The sequence below is a fragment of the Conger conger genome, chromosome 2 (assembly GCF_963514075.1).
Source record: "Conger conger chromosome 2, fConCon1.1, whole genome shotgun sequence".
In the NCBI taxonomy this organism is placed as follows: Eukaryota; Metazoa; Chordata; class Actinopteri; order Anguilliformes; family Congridae; genus Conger; species Conger conger.
In genome coordinates this window covers 38120822-38136042 of record NC_083761.1, presented here as the reverse complement: position 1 = coordinate 38136042, position 15221 = coordinate 38120822, and the positions used below count along the sequence as shown (strand labels likewise).

The following is a 15221-nucleotide window of genomic DNA, read 5'->3' as shown; positions in this document are numbered from 1 at the left end:
AGGGGTTGGCAACCCTGGTCCTGGAGAGCCGCAGGGTGTGCTGGCTTTCGTTGTTACTTGGCATTAATTGATCAATGAAAGCCGTTGATTACACAGTTAACTCACCTCACCTGGTTTCTTGGGTCTGAATCGGTTGCTTATTTTAAGGTGGAGACGAAAGCCAGCACACCCTGCGGCTCTCCAGGACCAGGGTTGCCGACCCCTGGTCTAGATAAACGTACAGGAATGGTAAGTCAGCACTCAGGCATTGGAATGCCTGTTCTTAAGCCCAAATAGCATGTGTAAAAATGAAAAAAGTCCAAAGGGCGTGACCGCTGTCTTGGGCATGTCCTCTGGGTACACAGATACCTGGTGATATCCTCAGACTCGGTCGATCTTAGAAAAAATCACCTTTCCTGCGGGCTGAAAAGTCCTGTATGTGAGGTAACGGTCGTGGGTGGTGGCGTCGTTCAGGCGACGGTATTCCAAGCACGGGCGGCACCCACCACCAGGCTTGGGCACCATGTGTAGGGGAGAGGCCCATGGACTGCTGGAGCGGCAAACTATTCCTAGCCTCTCCATGTTGTCAAACTCCACCTTTGCGATGGCAAGCTTTGCCGGATCAAGGCAGTAGGTGTGGGCGTGGACCGGTGGGCCTGTCGTGGGTATGTGGTGCTCCACACTATGTTTGGTGTCAACGGTTGAGAAAGTGGGCTTGGTGAGGTTGGGGAATTCACATTGCAGGCTCGGTCTCACAAGAGTCTGCGAGCACACGAGAAAGTGTGGTAGTGGGAATGTCACTGAGTGAGGAAAATGGCCTCAAATGGGGGACCCTTGGTTATCATCCGTATAACGACGGGCGATGCAGGCAGGACACTCACTTGGGCGCCTGTGTGGCACAGGAACCTCTGCCCAGAAATGGTGTCGGTGATGAAGAGGAGGCTCTTTGACCCATCAGCGCTGATTGCAGTCACAGAATATCGTGCCCCCAGATGGGCTGGATCGCTGGACCTTGGGCACAGGTCGAGCCGCAACTGCATTTACTGGCTCCACTGAGGTGGTGAAAGGGGTGTTGACAGAACAGCCACATGTGGCAGAGTGGAATGCATCTGCTGCCCTAGCCAGTTCCCGGTAATCTGACGTCTCTGATTAACAAGGCATTTCTGTTCAGAACTGCTGCTCACTGGATTTTTTTGTTTGCAAACTGTAGACTAGTGTGTGTGAAAATCCCAGGTGATCAGCAATTCCTCAGATACTCAAACCACCCTGTCTGCCACCAACAATCATTCCATGGTCAAAGTCACTGAGTTGACATTTTTCCCCATTCTGATGGTTGATGTGAACATTAACTGAAGCTCCTGACCCGTAACTACATGATTGCATGCATTGCACTGCTGCCATACAATTGGCTGATTAGATAATCGCATGAATAAGTAGGTGTAATAAAGTACCTAATAATATGCTCAGTGATTGTATATATACTCAGTGACCACTTTAAGAGGTAGAGCTGTACACTAGTTTGTTAAAACATTTAATTAGCCAATCATGTGGCAGCAACTAAATGCATAAAGGCATGCAGATGTGGTCAAGATGTTCAGATGTTTTTCAGACCAAACAGAATAGGGAAGAAATGTGATTTTTACAGTGGAGTGATTGCTAGTGCCAGACAGGGCGGTTTGAGTATCTCAGAAATTGCTGATCTCCTGGGATACAGTTTGCAGAGAATAATGCAAAAAACCAAAAACATCCAGTGAGCAGCAGTTCTGTGGGCAAAAACGTGTTGTTAATGAGAGAAGGGTCAGAGAATTGAAGTCAGAGAAGGGCCAGACTGGTCAAAGCTGGCAGGAAGGTGACAGTAATGCAAATAACCATGCATTACAAGTAAGAGAAGCAGAAGAGTATCTCTGAACACACAATGTGTCAAACCTCTAAGTGGATAGGTTACAGCAGCAGAAGACCAATAAGTCTAATAAAGGCAAGTGAAAATCATTGGCACCCCTAACAATTATTGTAAATAAAATCAAACAATACAATTAATATTGGCAATTCATATAGTATAAGTATAAAAGTATAAAAATTAGGCAACAAGCATGATCGAATCAATCCAAAGAACTCTCAATTCAGAAGACACAGGTGGTAATTGACCATCACAAGTCGGGTAATGGGCAAAAAAAAAAAAAAAGAAAACATACCACTTAGCAGTGTAAGGACAATAGTAAAAAGTTAATAAATCATATGGAATGGTTGCAAACTTGCCAGAAAGAGTGCATAATATCCCCACGAACAGTGAGGAGGCCATAAGTAATCCAAGGATCGCAGTTTAAGAATTGCAGAGATTGGTTTTGTCTTTGAGTCACCGAGTCTAAAAAAACAAACAGAAAATGGCACCTCCATACCAACAAAGTCTTTGGAAGGGTGGCACAAAAACAACGCGAACTGAGCATAATAAACTAAACTAAGCATTTTGTTTGCCAAATCTCATTGGAATTATGACTGGAAGAGAGTGCTATCGACATGTTTGGCAGAAAAATTGAATGCATACAAGGAGAAGCACCTCATACCTACTGTCAAATATGGCAGTGAGTCATTTTGGTTTTGCGGCAGGGGCGCTATTTTAGATCAATGGCACAATGAATTGAAAAAAGTACTAGGAAATCTTTACAGAAAATCTAGTTGCCTCTGCCAGCAAGCTGAGACTTGATGTTCTTTAACCCGTAATCACAATTTATAGGAAAAGACTAATGGCTGTCATCTTTGTGAGGGGTGTTTGCACAAAGTATTAAACCAGGGAAGCCAATACTTATGGAACCTGTTTTTTTGGGGAAATATTATTTTTTATTTGAAAAATTCAAGACTAAGTGGGGTGCCAATAATTGTTCTGAATTGTGTCTTCTTGTGAAAAAAAATATGAATATTGATTAAAAATAAATAAACAACTTTTACAGTCAATTTTTGGCTTGCTGAAGAAATGATTGGAAAAATACATACACTTTTTACATTTTATTTGACCATGGTTACAACATCTAATTTTAACAGCTTTTTTGCCCCAAAATTAGGAATGCCATTCATTCCATCAAAATGTGTGGTTCCAGCCATTGCTTATTTTTCCCGCAGCTTAGCTGTGCAGGCATTGTACACTTCATGCAGACTGTTCTGGTTATAGAGATCACACAAATTCATTATTCTTAAAATCAAAAACATTAAAATTCACTGATCTGGTCCACCTTCTAACAGCACAAATAATGTATAAAGCAATAAACCGGCTACTCCCTGGGAATATTCAAAACTTGTTTTTTGATAGAGATGGGGGTTATAATTTGAGGGGAGAGTTAAAGTTAAAACATTGTTAACAAAGTTTTTGTATTTCAATATGTGGAGTGAAGCTGTGGAACGGATTGAGTGTGGAGCTAAAGCAGAGTCCAAGCATGACCCAGTTCAAAAAGTGGTATAAAAACATGGTTTTCACAAGGTACAAGGAGGAAGAAGGGCTTTGACAGTCACCAGGTGTTCTTACGGATTATTTATTTATTTGTTTATTACATTATTTATTTTCTATTGTTAATAGATATGTATGTATGTAAACATGTAAATATGCATCCCTCATTCGGTGTGAAAATTGTTAGCACAATCTACTCGCTGCACTCAGTCCCTGTACAAGCAAGGCCTGCTGTGTGTGCGCAAGACCTGTCGGCTGTGGCACAAAGGGATGGCAGTTTGATTTAATTTAAAATATATTAAAATTGAAGTCAATATTGATCCATCGATTATTAATTTCTGAATAGTGGAGAAGGGGTAGGATTAAATAAGCTTATGCTTCTTCCTACTCCTTTTCGGACATGTTAGGTTAATATTGTTTTTCTTGGTTTATTTTATTTTATTGTTGTTAATACTACTTTCTTTTTGATTTTGTCTTGTTATCTTAATCCTTGTATTTTCGCATGTTCGAAATAAAGCTTTCATTCATTCACTGTAGGCACCCAGTTGGACCAAGCAAATGCTTTTCTGTGAGTAGATGACGACAAACCTGCTGGTTTGAACCATTCCTCCCTGGGTGTGACCACAGACAATTAAGTCCACAGTTGACAGTGACAGTATGCATCACTACACTGAAACTCCCGTGTCAATTCTCAGTGACAATTCTGGATGAACCACCTGGTACCCAATCTGCAGCTATTCGAAGGTTTATTGGAATTCTTTTTCAGTTCGCTGGATTACAAGCAGATTGCCTATACACAGCAGATAAATATTGTGGTGTGGTTAGGTTTAGCTTGCGTAATGTTTGATATTCCATTAAAGTATGTAGAATACCTTTGGCATCTAGACTGAGTTTCCCTCCCTCTCTATCAGGTTTCGATTGTCCCTCCCTAAAGAGGGAGTTTTTGTGGACTCTCAGAGATGCCAGAGGAAAAACTAGTTTGGTGGCTTAGTCATTTAACCGAAAGACACAGGTGTAAAACACTTGTACACAGAGGCAACATCATTCACCTGCATCCTCATTTCCCTTGCACAGCATTTTATGGTAAGACCTTCTTCATTCATTACACAGAGAAAGACTCAAGCTGTATCTTAAAGTTTTCTGTTGTAACTGTAACTGTTGTTCTGTAGCCATGCTTAAGTGTTCTTCGCTTTAGTATAGTTAAAGTTGCCACACAGGCTTGTCTGATTGTTTGACTCTTCAGCCAGGTCTTACACTTACTGAGCCCCTTATGAGGAACATTTGTACACCTGCTTCTTGATGTGGTTATCTAATCAGCCAATCTTGTGGCAGTAGTGCAATGCATAAAATCATGCAGATACGAGTCGGGAGCTTCAGTTCACATGTTCACATCAACCATCAGAATGGGGAAAAAATGTGATCTCACTGATTTCGACTGGGAAATTATTTTTGGTGCCAGATGGGGTGGTTTGAGCATCTCAGAAAATTCTGATTTCCTTGGATGCAGTTTGTAATATTGACAATGATATTAATGGGTGTACACAGGGCAGGGAAAAGCAGTGCACACATATTTTAACACTGTTGATTAATTTGCTGTGTTGCCAGCATTGCTGGCTAGGTTATATGTATGGGCTAATCTTTCTCTGCTAAACTAAGGTTTGTGTATTATTTTCTGAAGTTGGATCTTATATGGATTTTAATAGTGGAGGCAGTGTTGTAGTAGCAGGGATGTGCTAAAAGACAGAAGGACACAGACCAGCCTTGAAACAGCCTATTTTGTAACAACTGGACAGGAATGAGCAGGGGACATCAATTCAATTACCTGGATGCTTTGTAAGCTTATATACTGTAGAATAAAAATCTTGTTGTGAGGACTTACTGTGCAAATCAAATTCCTGTTCAATGATCATGCAGGAAAGAGGATAAATGCCTGATATTTGGTAAAAGTATGACAAATGTAGAAGGAAACAGATTCCTCTGCTGTGAACTATGTCTTTATTTTGAATTTGTATGCCTTCTATACAATAAAACAAAGAACAAGACAATGTGAGGATATCTTTGATTACTTAACAGTGACAGTGAATTTGTATGTGACATTGTATGATTGTGACATTGTATTCATTGATTGATATTGCAGTGCAGCATGATATTCAAATGTGCTCCCAGAGAATTTTCACAATATAAAGTGATGTGTAGTTTAAAACGTATGTTGTTTACCCTGACTGTAAGGGCAAGTATCTTTGCATCTACCTGGAAAAACCAGCTTCCCAGGTTTCACAAAGAAAACCTTACATAATGTCATGCATAGAATGGCACAACAGTACAACCATATGAGTGCATGCCACACCCATGTCACATCACATATAAATCAATTCTCTTGGTAGGTGCAGAACAGAAGATATGAGATTAAAAGAAAAGGGAATCAGAATCAGAATGTTCTTTTTAAATACTTCTTTGCATGAGTGCATTTTTCCTTGTGGTGTTGACTAGAAGAAAAAAGAATAATGTTCATACAAACAATATGTCCAAAGGCATTATGGGTATGTTGGTTCTAATAGAAACCCAGCACCAAGTCCTATGCAGACTTTTATCAAAGTCAGAAGAAGATTAGGGGAGACGAAGTGTGAAATGATAATCACTATGGAAAATGTTCAAATGTAGCCAAGCATCTTGGGCAATGGACAAAATGTGAAATGGTTTTCAGCGAGACAACATTTTATTATTCACTTTGGATGCAAAGTACCTCTAGTTCTTGGCTTGCATGTTTGTCACTGTACTTCAACTGTCAAGTACAGTATCACGTGGTGAACAGACACGCAAACTCAAACTAAAGATTGGCTTACTGCTGTTTATTAAAGAAAATAACTAAATTATCCAAACACAAAAAGGAAAAGGCAACAAATACTTCAAAGGGGAAAAACGCTGGCAAAAGGTAATAGTAATAAAGATGAACACGAGACAAGAATTCAGAATTTCAGCTTTTATTCCTGGTATTTACACCTAGATGTGTTAAACTACTTAGAACATTTATCAGACCACCAAATGTTTAAGTGAGCAAAAGTATTGGAACAGAGATTATTTAAGTAACTGAAAGTATATAACACTTCATCTTTGGTAGCAAATCCCTTGCTTGCAATAACTGCATTAACCTCCATTAACATTAACAAACTGTTGCATTCTTCTTTTGTGATGCTTTTCCAGGCTTTTACTGCAGCCTCTTTCATTTGTTGTTTATTACAGTTTTCATTTGTTGTTTATCAATCTTCTCTTCAGGAGGTGAAATGCATGCTCAACTGGGTCACGGTCTGGTGATTGACTTGGCCAGTCTAAACCCTTCCACTTTTTCTCCCTAATGAATTCCTTTATTGTGTTGGCAGTATGTTTTGGGTCATTGTCTTGCTGCTTGATGAAGTTCCTCCAAATTAGATACATTTCTCCATAAGTTGGCAGACTGAAAGTTGTAGATTGTAGATTTCTGAATTCATCCTGCTGCTACCATCATGAGTTACATAATCAATAAAGAGTGAGCCCACTCCAGAAGCAGCCATGCAAGCCCAAGCAAAGCATGACACTTTCTCCACTGTGCTTCACAGATGAGCTCATATGTTTTGGAGCATGAGCACATCCCTTCTTTCTCCCCACCTTGGCCTTTTCATCATTTTGGTAGATTAATGTTGGTCTCATCAGTCCATAAAACATTGTTCCGGAACATTTGTGGCTCATCTCTGTACTTCTTTGGAAACAGTACTAGCCTTCCGTTTCTTACTACTGATGAGTGGTTTGCATGTTGTGGTAAAGCCCCTATATTGCTGCTCTCTAAATCTTCTTCAAACAGTTGATTGAGATACCTTCACCCCTGTCCTGTGTAGATTGTTTGTGATGTCACTGACTGATGTTTTGGGGTTTTTCTTCACAGCTCTCACAATGTTTCTGTCATAAACTACCAAGGAAAAACCAAGAGTAGACATTCAGAAATATTTATGGTTTAACCAATCAATCTAACAAGACACATCAGGGCAATAAGAAACACCTGTCAGTCACATGTTTCATTACATTTTCTCACCTAAAAATGGGTGGTCTGATACAAAAGGTGATATTTTCTAAATTGTTTAACGAATCAAGATAAAATTACACCAGTAAATAAAAGCTGAAATTTGGATCGGTCATTTCATATATATCTTTTGGCCTCAAACTGTATGGCAAAAACAAAGAATTAGACCTTGCTGTTTTTCGAGGGAACTGTATGTCGAGAATATCTAGAGATAGCTAGCCAATTGACATATAGCTATTCTGCGCTCTGCATGCGGGCGTTACCAGACTTGGGGCTGAGACGTGGGGCCCCACAGACCAACATAGAAAATCTGGGTGGGTGTGTATCTTTCTCGCATTAATATTCATATTCATAAATCATCACTAGATCAGAGCAGTTTTATCTGCGCATATGATTTTGTGTACTGGGCCCTAAATTATTTAAAGAAGAACAAAAAAAAAAGTTTGACAGTTATAAAACTGGCACACAGTGCAAATATTTGTGTTAGGCTCTATGCCCTTATGCGTGTAAACCGGAGGACATGTATTGTAATGGTGAGTTTTCTCCTTTTACGCATTGTGTAAGGTGGTGCATACTAGCTAACGCAGGCCGGTCTACATGTTCTATTACTGCCAGTGCATTAGCATTTTGTTGTGTGTGTCACTGGGATGTCCACCTGGAGTCCAGCATCCACCTTTGCAATTTTATACCCAGGTGGTGAATCAGGTGGGTGTATATATGTGCAAAAGTCTTACGCAGGTGTGAAAAAATGCGGTAAAGTAAGAATCCTTTCAAAAACAAAAATAAATAAGCATTTCTATCAATTAACAAAATACAAAGTGAGTGAACAGAAGAAACATCTAAATCAAATCAATATTTGGTGTGACCGCCCTTTGCCTTCAAACAAGCATAATTTCTTCTAGGTACACTTGCACAACGTCAGGGATTTTGTAGGCATATAGTCAGGTGTGTGATTAACCAATTATGCCAAACAGGAGCTAATGATCATCAATTCGATATGTAGGTTGAAACACAATTATTATCTGAAACAGAAACAGCTGTGTTGGAGGGTTAAAACTTGGTGAGGAACAGCCAAAGTCTGCTTCCAAGGTGAGGTTGCTGAAGACAGTTTAATGTCAGAAGTCATACACCATGGCAAGACTGAGCACAGCAACACAACACAGAAATTTCAAGGCAGACAGGGGTTTCCAGATGTGCTGTCCAAGCTCTGTTGAAGAAGCACAAAGAAACGGGCAACGTTGAGGACCGTAGACACAGTGGTCAGCCAAGGAAACTTAGTGCAGCAGATTAAAGACACATCATGCTTACTTCCCTTCACAATCGGAAGATGTCCAGCAGTGGCATCAGCTCAGAATTGGCAGAAACCAGTGGAACCCAGGTACACCCATCTACTGTGTGGAGAAGTCTGGTCAGAAGTGGTCTACATGGAAGAATTGCGGCCAAAAAAACCATACCTCCGATGTGGAAACAAGGTCAAGTGACTCAACTATGCACAAAAACACAGGAACTGGGGTGCAGAAAAATGGCAGCAGGTTCTCTGGACTGATGAGACATATTTGGCTGTAGCAAATTTGAAATATTTGGCTGTAGCAGAAGGCAGTTTGTTTGCCGAAGGGCTGGAGAGTGGTACAAGATTGAGTGTCTGCAGGCAACAGTGAAGCATGGTAGAGATTCCTTGCAAGTTTGGGGCTGCATTTTTGCAAATGGAGTTGGAGATTTGGTCAGAATTAATGGTCTTCTCAATGCTGAGAAGTACAGGCAGATATTTATCCATCATGCAATGCCATCCGGGAGGCATCTGATTGGCCCCAAATTTATTCTGCAGCAGGACAACGACCCCAAACACAGCCAATGTCATTAAGAACTATCTTCAGCGTGAAGAAGAACAAGGAGTCCTGGAAGTGAAGGTATGGCCCCGACACAGCCCTGATCTCAACATCATCGAGTCTGTCTGGGATTACATGAAGAGACAGAAACATTTGAGTCTGCCTAAATCCACAGAACTGTGGCTAGAACCTGCCGAGTTCCTTCAAAAACTGTGTGCAAGTATACCTAGAAGAATTGATGCTGTTTAGAAGGAAAAGGGTGGTCGAACCAAATATTGATTTGATTTAGATTTTTCTTCTGTTCATTCACTTCTTCTGTTCATGCATTTTGTTAATTGATAAAAAGAAACTATTAACATTTCTATTTTTGAAAGCATTCTTATTTTACAGCTTTTTCTTTTTTTTTTTTTTTTTTTTTAAATTTTTTTTTTACACCTGCCTAAAACTTTTGCACAGTATGGTATGGCATGTAGATTTTGGGAGACAGTAGAAAAAATGGAGCACTTTGAAATACTGCAGGGAGTCCTTCATTTACTAAAATAATCCTATATTTATAGAATCAGTGAAATCTGGACACTAACAAACAACTTTCATAAATCATTTCTATGCTACATATTTACAAAACAAACTTTTTTATTTAAAAACATGACCCGTGCCAATGTAGGCTATGTCATCTGCTAATAAAAAACAAGTAGACTTTCCATTTTTAAAGCCAATCAAAAGAAAATGGATCAGTGGTTGAAAATGACCTATGAAAAAGAAAGCGAAGACTGAAACTTGGTCGGGAAATTTCACCCATATCGGAAGGAATGTTTTAATGGGATTTACCCACAAAAGCTCTGACCCTTCACTGGCAATTTGATTCTTTGCAAACACTAGAGACTAGTGTGTGTGAAAATCCCAGGAGATCAGCAGTTTCTGAGATACTCAAACCACCCTGTCTGCCACCAACAATCATTCCACGGTGAAAGTCACTTAGATCACATTTTACCCCATTCTGATGGTTGATGTGAACAACCAATTTTAATTAACCAGTACAACACATGACAGCTTTCACTTTGTCTTTTTTGATGCTCCAGTGTCGGATCAAACAACTTACAAGTTGATAAAGCTGCATGGGGTTCATGGACATCATGCACCCAATTTTCTTTGAGGGGACACACACAAAAAACAGATGCAATACTGCAAATTAAATGACAGCAGAGTAAGTAATTAATAATAAAGCTATATTTTCTATTTTGCTTTATCTTACCATTGAAACATTGGAACATGAAGTGGCAAATCTTAGTTAAATCTCAACAAAGTTTCACATGACTGTATATCTAAGCTACAGTGGGGTGCAAAAATGTGGGCATCCCTGGTTTAATGTCTGTTACAATTAATCTGTGCATGATCACAAGCAAACCTGAACTTTAAATGGTACAGTTAAACATAAGACCTTTCCGTAAATTTTAAAGCAAGATTGCTATTTATTTGCATTCTTTACTGTATAAGTGATATAAAAAAGGGAAAGGGCCCTATACAAAAGTTTGGAAACCATTTTGGATTATTCTTTGTTACTTTTTAAAAAGATGATTACTAAGGCACAGACCCAGGTGATTTACTCTTTAGGGCTTTAATGAGTCAGGTGAGTATAATTCCAGGGCTGGACTTTTTATTCTGAAGTATCCAACTGCAGTGGCTGTTCGGTCTGATGTTAACAACCATGGGTTCCTCTCGATAGTTGTTCAATAATTTCATTGGTTCATTTTTACCAAGATGGAGAAGCCAACAAAAACTCTTCATGTTTCAATCTACCTATTTCCAGTCAGAAACATTGACAGCAACAGTTGAAGTCAAGGCAAGGTCTGGAAGACCAAGAAAGATTTCAGTTAGAATGGCCCGAGACCTGGTGAGAAATTCTCAAAGAAATGGAAATGGAAGTGGAACCACTTGGGACAAGTGACCATTCCACAGTAAGTTTTGATGTATTTTGGCAAATTAAGAGGGGCTCCTCTAAGTCCAGGATTTTTAGGCGTGCCACTGAATGAAAATTGGAGCAGGTTCAAAAGGGTTTTACTTGATGCACAGTCTAAATTATTTCCTAAGGTGCAGAAAAGTAAGTTGAGAAAACGATCTCCACAGAATACAGCTATACGTAGGAGCAAAAAACAATAAACTGTACAAGATATATAGAAAGGACAGCACTGAGAATAATAAAGCTGTCCCCAATGTCAATCACAGGAGTGTGGACGAAATCAGTGCTTATGTTTTTATCAGTCAGTCGGGAAGTTAGCAAACAACTGCACACAGCGAGAACACTCTAAAAGATTTGGGGGTAGTCAAAAAATATTCCTGGCTGAAGCCCCAGAAACCCGATGCTGGTGACGCCACTGATTGTATATCTAGATTTCCAAAAAGCATTTGATAAGGTACCACATGACAAACTATGGGTAGAACACAAAGAGTAGTAGTAGGAGGGGCCTTATCCGAGCAGGGTATTGTGGGAAGTGGAGTCCCACAGGGATTGGTGCTGGGGCCACTGCTGTTCCTCATTTACATAAATGACCTTGACATAGGCATTGAAAGTAATTTAGTTAAATTTGCAGAGGATTCTACTAAAGCAATCCAGGAAGTGAGTGGAAACCTGGCAAATGAAATTCAATACTATAAGTAAATAACTAAATGTAAAGTTCAACACATGGGAAATAAAAATATAAGGCAGGACTACTTCATGAGGGTACAAAATTAGATAGTGCTCAAGTTGAAAAAGACTTGGGGGTAATAGTTGAAACAATAGTTGTTTCAGGTTCTAGGCCAATAGGATGCTGGTGCAAACTGATCCAGTAGTAAGCCTTGGTAGTTAAAAAGTTTACGATCACTTTACGATCGAAATATTATTTTTATAGAGTATAATAAGTGCTACATCTACAGTTAAGTTGTATTCTGATCAAGATTGTATAGTCTCATAAAGGTTGTATCTCATAAGAATCACCAGATCCTGTGTTAGGAGCACAGTGCCAGTCTGTTCAGTGTTAGGTTCAGTAAGGTTATCTGTGGCACAAAGGGCCACACTCCCTTTTCTATGAGCATGAAGGGAGGGCAGAGATGGCTCAAGTTCTCAGATCACTGAGTTTTCTCCACAGCCGACCAGAGGCCTTCAGCCATGTGGCACCAACCAGCACTGCATCTCAGACATCACAGGATTACATATATTTCTATAACTATATTTTGTATAATAACAACAGTTCAAAACAAGGATAATATATATATTATAGTATATATATAAATGTTTATTTTTTGTGTCTGTTAGTATAAAAGAGCACATTTGAGATTTCCAAATATTCATTTTCCAAAAGATTTAATTTTACAGAGACATTTTTGTATTTAATTATAAAAAAGTAACATATTACTGTAAGCAAATTACTGCTTTTTACATAAAACTTGATCAAGGCTGTCTGAGATCAGAAGCAAGGAGCCAACCAAAGTCTGCAGAAGCTGCTTGGAACAACCTCCCTGCTGATTGTCTTATAGAACTGCAGGACAGTGTTGGACATCTCAGAGAAGTAATGCAGTTTTAGCACAGAAGGGTGGTCACAAAAATATTGATTTGTTTCAGTTTTTAACTATTCTGCCAAATTACTAAAATGTAATGTAAAATGTATAGTACATTTATTTATTTCATTGAATTATTTTAGAAATAATCTTATCTGTACATAATCTTATACAGGTGCCTAAGACTTCTGCACAGTACTGTATATATATATATATATATATATTTTTTTTCAACCTTAATAAATAATTAATTATAATTAATTACTTCAATTTATAATTGGGCTAGTCTTATACATTGGTTTACTAACCATCAATCAACACTATATATAACATTCCATGTTTTATATAATTGGCCATACAATTTTCCACTTCACCAATGCTAGGATGCATAGCCAGGAGTATTGAGTAGAAGTCCAAGGAAGTTATATCCATTTAAGAGTACTGTGTGCAGTTCTGGGGACCGCACTATAAGAAAGATATAGTGGCACTGAAAAGGTTCAGAGAAGGGCTACCAGATTGATTCCATGTATAAAAGATAAGAGTTACAAGGATAGACTTAACCTCTTTAAATTTAGTAAGAGGAGACTTGGGGGGGGGGGGAGATTTGATTGAGGCTTCTAAATTCATTAAAGGGATCAACAAAGAGAATTATAGGCGATTCTTCACGGCGAGTTTGGTTAGCAGAACGAAAGAGCATAAATGGAAATTGACAAAGGACATTCTGTACAGATATTACTATATTTTTTCACACACAGAAACACAGGGGGTTTTCAAGACCAGGCTTGATACGGTATTAAATACTATTTAGTGATTTATTAAAATGATTAGTTAACTTCCACGCTGGCACCATGTAACAGGTAAGAGTAGACATTAGAAAGTGCAAACCAAATAACATGCATAATGTGGTAGTGGTTCTCAACCCACTCCTGGGGCCCTCTAGCTGTTCCACATATTTGTTCAATTCCACCACCATTCTTTGATTAACTTGGCGTCCTGACTGCTCTTCATCCTTTTCATAAATCTAGTACTCGTCACATGGCATAAACCATGCTTATCTAGGCTGGCGTGCACAGATAGCTTTCCCACTAGGACATCCTGTGCTACCTGTTTGCATGTCTCTGTTGAAAAGAGACCTGTGTCTTCCTAATTCAAATTCGCTGCATTTTCTGTAAATGCAACAAAAGAAAATGCATTATGATACTGTTACTTCCGTCCCTCCCCTCTCTCCTGTCACTTCTACCTGGTTAGCATCCAAGACTTGCTAGCATCACACTTGAAAACTATGCTATCATTTAGTCAGTACATGTATTAACATATGTTTACAAACTTAAAGAAATAAAAACAATTCTACAATAAAAAAAAAAGTTTTTTTACTTAACTTGCGCAAAAATGTTTTCTGACATTAGCCCCACCATAAGTGCTCTGATGGCGCCAAAATTTTGTATGAAGCCCATGCACTGCTACATGCACATGCACCATGTCATTGCATCTCCCATCGTTTATGAGAAAATGTGCACGTTACTTTTGCCCTCCTTTACTTTCAACCCGGCTCTCCCCTATTTTTTATACAATGTCATTGTATGTCGTAAATGTAATCAATTGTATTTTTATTCAATACATTATTTGAGGGCCAAAATTGAGAGAGCTTCTTGAGAGAGCTTCTTGAGAGAGCTTCTTGAGAGAGTTTCTTCAGAGAGTTTCTTCTCTTCGGCCACCGAAAAAGACCTCAATCTTATCTGCTTTTTCTGATGATTTTATTTTGGATATTTATGGACAATTTAAACCGCTTACAAGACACGGTCTCCGTCTGCCTCGACTGCTTGCTAGCTTGGTTTGTTTTTAGCCAGGTGGCTAGCTAGTTAGTCGCTTGAGGATTACATCATACTTTACAGCAATGCCATCACTCACCTCTCCCCCAGATTGCTCTGGATGCCTTCAGCTGAGTCTTAAAATCACTGAGCTAGAAGGTCGGATTTTAAATCTTTACCAGATCCAAGAGGATGAGCGACTTCTGGACTCGATGGCCGTGGAGGCTTCCCACATTTTTGACAACAACACCGTGCATCCCTGCTTTGGTCCCCCTCCGCCTGCGGTGCTGGAGCTGCTGACTACCAGTTTGATGCCCGAGGAGGACCCCTGGTCCGTGTTTGGAGCTAAACCTAAACGGATCTGTTCCACTCCTGCTCCGTTGGATCCCTGGATCACCGTCTGGGGTGACAAGAAGTGAGGAAGGAAATCCTCCCACAACGTTACTCCACCCTCGAGGTCTATCCAACTGGGCAACAGTTTTGAGGTGCTGGGGAAGCTGGAGCAACACCTGTCCGGGCCTTCGAGGGCCGTCTTTCCCCACGATTCCTCATGGGAAACGGCCAGACAGCCGCCAGACAGGGCAGCC

The 15221-nt window shown here is 39.6% G+C and overlaps 1 protein-coding gene across 1 annotated transcript in view; it reads left to right on the top strand.

Moving 5' to 3' along the window:
- The first annotated feature begins 4414 nt into the window (after positions 1 to 4414).
- The window catches only part of LOC133122911 (neuroblast differentiation-associated protein AHNAK-like), a 36677-nt gene continuing 25870 nt past the window's right edge, over positions 4415 to 15221 (top strand). Inside the window, exon 1 of the mRNA XM_061233188.1 lies at positions 4415 to 4498. Coding sequence (XP_061089172.1) covers positions 4496 to 4498 — 3 coding nt within the window. The 5' untranslated portion in view covers positions 4415 to 4495. The remainder of the gene's footprint in view (positions 4499 to 15221) is intronic.